The 8,774-nt window shown below is 42.6% G+C and overlaps 1 protein-coding gene across 1 annotated transcript in view; it reads right to left on the reverse strand.

Moving 5' to 3' along the window:
• The window catches only part of PALD1 (phosphatase domain containing paladin 1), a 187,530-nt gene extending 183,596 nt beyond the window's left edge, over window positions 1-3,934 (reverse strand). The window contains exon 1 of the mRNA XM_037904726.2: window positions 3,557-3,934. Within this exon, the coding sequence (XP_037760654.1) occupies window positions 3,557-3,570 (14 nt within the window). The 5' untranslated portion in view covers window positions 3,571-3,934. The remainder of the gene's footprint in view (window positions 1-3,556) is intronic.
• Between the last annotated feature and the right edge of the window lie 4,840 nt (window positions 3,935-8,774).

The raw sequence follows: 8,774 nt of genomic DNA on the forward strand, positions 1-8,774 counted from the left end.
CTAGCGCTTATGCTGGCATAATTTATATCACTCAGAGCGGTGGAATATTCACACCCCTGAGCGACATAAGTTTTGCCGACATAAGTGGTAGTGTAGACATGGCCTTAGTATAAAGCTGTCATTTTCACAACAGGAAGAATGTGTAATTGCATCACATTCATTCAGGAACTTTCCAAAATATTCACCATTCCATGACAATGAGCAGTTCCAGATTCATATGGCTGATGTAAATTCATTTGACTCCTGCTGTGATGTGAACATTGATTTTTTTCCACCAGGAGCAATAAAGATTGTTTTGTAGTTGGGGGTTTGCTTATTTGTGGTGGAATTTCTTTTAGGAAAAGGAGAGAAGCAAGATGTTCAAGGCTGAAGTTGCCATTCTCCTATTTAGCCCTCTGCAAAAGGGACAAGTATCTCTGTATGAAATTATGGCAGCTGATCCCATCAATTCTATTAGCCAGAATGTATAATGAAAACAGACCAGGCACAGCATTATGTCTACAGAGAAATCTAAGGCTTCCAGATTGTGGATTACATAGATTCCACAACCTCAGAACAACTCAGAAACCAACCACTTCATTAATAAGGTTGAAGTTGTTATTGAAGCAGAGTGTATGATACTTCCAGACTTGCTTCAGTTACAAATTATAGAACACACTTGACAGTGTTTCTCAAAACTTTTTTGTTACACCACTTAAAACTTGTAGTTCATAAATTTAAAACATAATGCTTTAACTTGCAATTTTATTTTAAAATATTCTATTCAGGACTTTGCCCGCAATAGTAGTTGTTTTTACACTATAATCTCTATGAATGTTGTTTGCCCTGTAGTGACCCCTGTTGGAAAGTTAAAGTAAGGCCATCCCCCATAAAGCACACTTCAGATATCTACATAGGTATTTCTCCTCAGGAAATGTATTGTACAACAATTCGATAAGTACGCCAGTGGAAATGTTTTCAGGATGGAGGGGAACTTCATTAACAAAATCAGCAGTTTTTTAGACTGTGTCCTCTTAAATCAATATCATCAGAGTTTAGGGTTTGTTTTAAAACTGTGTAAGGAGTATGTATAATTTTAACCACTAAATACAACTCTGTTCAAACACGTGCAGAATACAGAATCAAAGATTACGTCTGGTACTCTGCCTTTCTGGATGGTGGCACAAGTGCTTCTACTGGAGAAGGTAGGGGGGGATACACACTGATTTCAATGGAAGTTAAGAGCCCAATACCTTTGTGGATCTAGGCCTAAGAGGAGTTTGGGGTCTAGGAGGATGCTATGGGCTGGGACCGAGGGGTTCACAGTGCAGGAGGGGGATCGGGGCTGGGGCAGGGGTGCAAAAAGAGGTGCAGGTTCCAGCTGGGGGTGCAGGCTCTGGGGTGGGGCTGCGGATGTTTGGGGTACAGGAGAGTGTTCCAGTCTGGGATCAAGGGGTTTGGAGAGCAGGAGGGGGATCAGGGCTGCAGCAGGGAGGTGGGGAGAGTGGAGAGGCTCAGGGGTGCAGGCTTTGAGCAGCGCTTACCTCAAGCAGCTCCCGGAAGCAGTGGCATGTCCCTTCTCCGGCTCCTACACATAGGTGCGGCCAGGCGGCTCTGCACGCTACCCCATCCGCAGACACCACCCCTGCAGCTCCCATTGAAGCACATAGGAACTGGAACGGGGGCCATGCCGCAGTTTCCAGGAGCCGCATGGTGCGGCCCCTGACCCAGCACCCCGTCTGGAGCACCGGAGCAGCTCCCGACCCAGCACCCTGGCTAGAGCACCGGAGCGGGGCCGAGCCATGTGGTGCGGCCCCCGACCCAGCACCGTCGATGGAGCGCCAGAGCAGGGCAAGCCCCAGACCCCACTCCCCAGCACGAGCTCACGGGCTGGCTTAAAACAGCTCGCAGGCAGGATCCAGCCCGTGGGCCATAGTTTGCCCACCCCTGTCATAAACACTCTGCCACACATCACTGACATCCCTTATATCATTGATAATTGAGTGGCCAACAACTGAAGGGGCACAAAAATTGAACTACCCTGCTGGTCAAAGGTATATCCAGTAGAGTGATGGGGACGAAGAATACACAATGGCGACTGGTATAGGGGTAACTCTTTCAGGAGGATCCTGAATGCAAAATGTTGTGCCCCTGCTTGTATCTCCAAATACAACACAAATGCCAAACCCACTAATCACATTCATTTCCCTCTGCTGCAGAAGTTTCAAAATAGGTCTGGGTGGTTTGATTTTATCAGGTTTCAGAGTAGCAGCCGTGTTAGTCTGTATCCGCAAAAAGAACAGGAGTACTTGTGGCACCTTAGAGACTAACAAATTTATTGGAGCATAAGCTTTCGTGGGCTACAGACCACTTAATCGGATGCATAGAATGGAACATAGAGTGCCAGCAATGACCCTCTGCCATGTACATTGGCCAAACCAGACAGTCTCTACGCAAAAGAATAAATGGACACAAATCTGACATCAGGAATCATAACATTCAAAAACTGGAAGGAGAACACTTCAACCTCTCTGGCCACTCAGTAAAAGATTTAAGGGTGGCAATTTTGCAACAGAAAAGCTTCAAAAACAGATTCCAAGGAGAAATTACTGAGCCTGAAATAATATGCAAACTAGATACCATTAACTTGGGTTTGAATAGAGACTGGGAGTGGCTGGGTCATTACACATATTGAATCTATTTCCCCATGTTAAGTATCCTCACACCTTCTTGTCAACTGTCTAAATGGACCATCTTTATTATCACTACAAAAGTTTTTTTCTCCTGCTGATAATAGCTCATCTTAACTAATTAGCCTCTCACAGTTTGTGTGGTAACTTCCAACGTGTGTGTGTGTGTGTGTGTGTGTGTAAAATGTTCCATTCTATGCACCTGATGAAGTGGGCCGTAGCCCACAAAAGCTTATGCTCTAATAAATTTGTTCTTCTCTAAGATGCCACAGGTACTCCTGTTCTTTTTGATTTTATCAGCCATTCCAAAGAGAGGCTTGGAATATTTTTCCTAATATATTTACGAAACGGGTATTATTACATGTGAAAGGAGCAAGACTGACACTTATATAACTTGGGGAAGAAGATGATCACCCAGCTAGGGCGCTACCGGTTACCGTTTTGATGGGGCAAGAAAGAGGACAATCAACCCAGAGTCTGACCGGAGGGATGTGGTGTTGCAGGAGGGGGAAGAGAGCATACCAGAGATTGCCCGATAGGAGGAGCACACACAGGAACCTTCCTCAAACCTGGTTTTTTGCTGGAGGAAAGTTTGCAGCGTGGAATGTCCTGCCCACGAGACAGCTCCCCCTTCCCACCCAGCCTCCCGCAAATGCCCCATGCCGCTCCTCCCCACAGGGGCGGCGAGAGAAACCCCCAAGCGGCCGCAGAGCCAGGGAAGAAAGAGGCACTGGCCCCGGTGCAGCGGCTAAAACAACCACGCTCCTCTCCGGGGCTCTGGGAAGCTTGTGCATCTAACCCAAGGCAGCTGCGGCTCCCCTCCGGCCCTCGGTGCGCTGTGAAGCGGCAGCAGGAAGGGGCTTCCCGGAAATGCGTGGGGTACTCACCGGGCCGCCAGCATCCCCCGCACCCACCGGGCCGGGGGCAGAGCGCATCGGCCGGGCACGCTGCAGCAGCCTCTGGCTCCGGCTCATCAACTTTCTGTCTTTCTTTCTTTCCAGGCACACAGCCGGCGTGCGGGGAGCCGGCGGTGCTCTCACCGCCTCGGAGGGACCCCGCCGCCTGCCTCCCTGGGGGAGCCGAGCTCGGCAAGGCGGGTGCCGCACCGCAGGGAGACAACCCCTGGCGCCGGCCGCCTCCTGAGCATGCGCCGTCTCCCGGCCACAGCTGCAACAGCTGTGCTCCAGCAGCGGGGCAGAGAGCGCTGCCCAGCCCCTCCTTCCGAGTCTCCCCTCACCTTCTTCACCTCCCCCCCCCACGCCCCCTTTCCTTCCTTCCTTACAGCGGAAATAAGTGACCCGACCCGATCCGCTGTTATTTGACCCAGCATTAAAGTGCTTTTAAAAGAAAGAGAAACAACACCACCAAAAAGCATCACAAAGTTCTTTTCTATGGAAACGTTTCCATGTGTGATGACATGATTCCCTTGTTAGTATTCTCCCTGATAATCATTTGTGGGATTAGTTATTATATTGTTATTATTCCGACAAACAACCCCCTGCAATATTTTGCACTCAAATGTGGTCGCACGCGGCTACTGTTTGAGAGCCAGAAAGTGCACATCATCCCCTTTGTGTCGTCTAAGATGGGACAAGTGCAAAAGCAATTAAGCAGTGAACAATTGTTAGTTTATTATTTTGGTTTAGGGAGTCTAAGGTCAGGTGTTAGTCATAACAGTTTAAGATTTATGTTTCTAATATAGGGTGTTTAGCCTGAAAGTGTCCCGTGAAGTTAACTAAAGGCCACAGAATATAAATGAATTTCACTGGTGTCCTTTGGAATCATATCTATTGCCCCCCACCTTCTTTGGGCCACTGTGCCCCCGGGGAAGGAAAAGGAGGACAGCCCTTGATTTCTCCTGAGTGCAGGTAACACTGTTCTACCTGGTCCTTACAGAAGCCAACTGAGAGAGGAAAGCTGCTCCTACCCCCCACCCCCAAGCCTCCATTGTGCACTCATAGAAAGGCCAAGCAAGAATATGGCATATAGCTTACTTTTTAAAAGTGTTATTATTTTATTATACTTATTATTTACATACGTAATTCCAGAGGTGTGCTTGCTGCTTTACGGACATACATAAAGAAAAAAGAAAAGGAGTACTTGTGGCACCTTAGAGACTAACAAATTTATTTGAGCATAAGCTTTTGTGAGCTACAGCTTATGCTCAAAGAAATTTGTTAGTCTCTAAGGTGCCACAAGTACTCCTTTTCTTTTTGCAGATACAGACTAACACAGCTGCTACTCTGAAACTATATATAAAGAAAACATCCCTCTTCTCAAAAGAGTGTACAATCTACATGTAATCAAGCAAAGGTGCAGAGGTGGGATAAAGGCAAAGTGGCCTTATGTTTGGCACATATCTTGTGAACTGCATTCTCTGTGGTTTTGCCTTCCTTAGGGGAAAGGCGTTATGTACAACAAGGAGAAATGGGGTGAAAATCAGCAAAGATCAATTTAGGCTCAACTTCTTAACTACAATATGAATAAGATGGTGAAATAGTCCCCCAAAAAGTAATGGCAGGAAGTCTCATCACTTGAGGCCCCTAACACTATACTGGACAAAGTACTGAAGATATGCTAACAGTCCTGCACTGATAGGGATAAACCTTAGACACTAAGTAAATCTTTCCTATTTGATTAGTTCATATGGGATCCTACAGGAGGTACAGATTTCTGACAAACAGGGATACCAAAATGATGACCATTGCTCATCCAGTCATGGTGACAGCAAGTATTTAAAAAAATAATTTGGTTTAAAAAGAACATTGGCTAATCTCTGGCTGCTTTCCATTTCTCCAGTGAACCAGACAGCCACAAACCTGGTTTAACTGGCCAATTAAAATGGGTTTATAACAGATTTCCATCACTGAGGTAACACAAAGTAGTTTTCTAGGCTTGAAAGCAGTAGCCCTTTTAAAATAATTCTATTAAGAAAATATCAACTTTTATTTTTATATAAACCTAAAGATCTATATCTTGATAAAAAGTCATATTTCCTAATCTATTAATAAGCCCCTTCATTTTACTTTAAACCAATTTTTACAAAAAAAAATCCCAGGTTTTACAAAAAGTATTTGTTTTTTTCCAATTTTCACCCTAATTTTATATAATTCAAATATATAAAAAATAACTTGTTTTATTAGGAAAATACAATACATTGCATGAGATATGTGTATTACAATAATATGTTAGTCTGTGTGTATATGCAAAACTACCTGTTGAAGTAAGGCTATGTATTAGTCTAGAAGATACACACAATAAACAAACAGGTATGCACACAAGCTCTGAAGTGTGTGTGCATCTGAACGTACTGATGAATCTCACGCTCACCATGTACACATTTCAAGCTGTTAGTAGGTAATGGTTTGAAGATCTGACACATTAAAATGGGAGGAAAATGAAAATCGGTCGTCAGAATACATTTCAGAACACAAGGAAGTATTCGAATGTTTAAAAAAAACAAGAGAAAAGGATTAAATTTAGTGTATACACTGCAAAAGGTGTGGCCCAATTATTAAATGTAAATATTTATAGGCTAATATTTTTAAGTCTACAACAGTAAACTGTTTATTCAAATGAAAAGTTTTAATTGGGATTAGAGCTATATTGTTTTCTTAAACTCAGAGGTAGCACTGTTTTGAGTTCTATTTTAGTTTTGCAGCAAACTGCATTGAATTCCATTAACCAAAGTAGTAATCCACTGAATACTTCCCCCCCATCCTTCCATGCACCAAAACAAACCCCAATATTTACCCAGAAAAATTATTCATAGTTTTTTCCATCTATTTTCACCTGTTTTTGTTGTTGTAGTAATAAACACCAATAAATTCCCAAGAAAAATTAAATAAAAAACCCCCCCGAAAACAAAGGGCCCTATGTATGAAGGACTGTGTGTCAGGGAACAAAAAACTTTAAAATTAAACCCAAATAGAGCCAAATCTATAGGTTTATCATGTATTTCTCTACATATGTTCATACTGTTCATTGACATTAAACTTATCTAGGAATGTAGTCAGTGAAAATCCATATAATACTGTCCACGGCACAAAAGCACCAAGAGTGTTTTTATTAAAATTATTTATGGAAAAGGAAGATTATTATTTTGTCCTTTCTTGGACATACACAGAGTTTAATTTTAATGAATACCAGTACTTTTTTGTTCTCCATATGTATTCTGCCTGAGAGATCTTTCACAGTCTTTGAAAAATATTGCAATATTCTTCTATTCTGCACCATCCAAAGTGTGAATTTGTATTAAGGCTTGCTCTGTTTCTTATTGCAAAGGCAAATGACAAAATATGAATAGTGAGCCTTGATTTTCTACTTATTCATTTCTGCAAGATGCCTTTAATACCTTTTCCTTCATATGATGTTAGAAGCCCCAGAAGTGCAAAAAATCCATTCAGATGGACCTCTGCCTCCATGCAGAGTCTTAAATGAAGTCATTGGTGCAAAGGTCCACCTGTCTAGAGCTGCCTGAAGACTGGGACCAAAATCTGTAAGCAGCTGTTCCTTTCTAAAGCATGCTATTGACTATGTACTTTACATCATTATCTATTTTACTTATTTTACTGACATTTGAGTATTGTACAGCAGAGAGGAGTATATACATTAATAGCAAGAAGTGCAACAGAATCACCCAAATATTGAAATAATACCTTAATAACCAGAGAGTGTGAGGAAAACACTTAATGCTCTCTCATGGAGTAAAGAGAGAATCATTACTAAAAAGAAAATTGCTTATAGCAACATTTACTCTGTGTTTCCTCAGCAGCTGCTGCTGTGCTGCCGTGGGAGTACCCCATCAATAGCAGAATGGCTCCTGCGAGAGTTATGCTGCTGGTGGAAGGAGGCCCGGTACAGTCTGCATGCACACAGCTGTCTCTTCTCTCTCTAGACTAGGCGTGGGGTGCGGGGAGGAGGGAATCTTTCCATTTCCCTATGGAACCATAGGCTCCATGGTGGTTTTTTTATTTTTTTTTAACTTATAAAAAGTGACTTATTTTACATTATATATCTTAATACAAATGAAGTAGTATGTAAAAGTGAAACAGCTACATGACATGAATTCTACAAATACAGCATATTATGCCCCATTAAGATCACATATTGGCCGAAATCTGAGAAAACAGTTTGCCTCAACATATATTCCTGTCAAAGAACAAGTTAATTTATCTCAGTGCTACCTGATAACATAGTGAATTTGCAATCTCACTGGTATAATATTATCAGGCTTCCCCAGTTTCAGTATTTGCAATAGCAGGAAAGCCCAACAGACAATATAAATTCTACTAAGATGTTAGGAGGCACCATCCTCTGCCCACTCCACAACTGCCCAAACTGCTCCCTCTTGAGAGGCTGCTTCATAACAGGAAATTCCTTCAGAGTTTTCCTGGCCCTATGGCCCCTTCCTGTAGGTTTCTTCATGAGAGGGGGTGGTGATCTGGCCTCTAATTTCTCTTAGTTGCTGCCTGCTAGCAGGAAAATTCTGGACACCATAGCATAAGCCTAGAGAAATCCATCAGAAAAGGTGAAACGCCAAAATGTATTTCTTGAATGGCATTTCCCCTCCCACCCCATATTTATCTATAACCAAAAGTAAATTTAATTCTTACATGTACATGACATATTTCATCCTAAAAGATACCAAAGCATTGTATACCGAGATCCCTCTGCCAAGACTAAAATGAAGCTACCTCTCTGAGCAATGCTGTACAAAACAACACTTTCAGGAAGGGATTTCAGCTTCTCTGATTGAACCTCCAGGTAGGCAGAATGTGACTGCCCAAATTGAAATTTAACTTGTACATCAGTTAGCACATCATCTCTTGCAAAAACAACACAGAAGATTGCATTACTTTAGTTTTAGATCTCATCCAAAATATGCAAGCTCAAATATCATGCAGGGCACTGCTTCAGTACTGATTCTAGGAGAGAACACTACCTAATAAACTGCTAATACTTCCTGCTGCACGTGAGTTTTCCTGGGAGGGCTCCTATTGATCTACTTCAACCCTATTTATTTAGCTTATGCTAGCTAATTAAATGACAACCCAGATGCCACAGTAGCAAAATGCATTGTTCTATGCAGAGGGGAATTTATAA

Source organism: Chelonia mydas, chromosome 7 (assembly GCF_015237465.2).
Source record: "Chelonia mydas isolate rCheMyd1 chromosome 7, rCheMyd1.pri.v2, whole genome shotgun sequence".
Taxonomy (NCBI): domain Eukaryota; kingdom Metazoa; phylum Chordata; order Testudines; family Cheloniidae; genus Chelonia; species Chelonia mydas.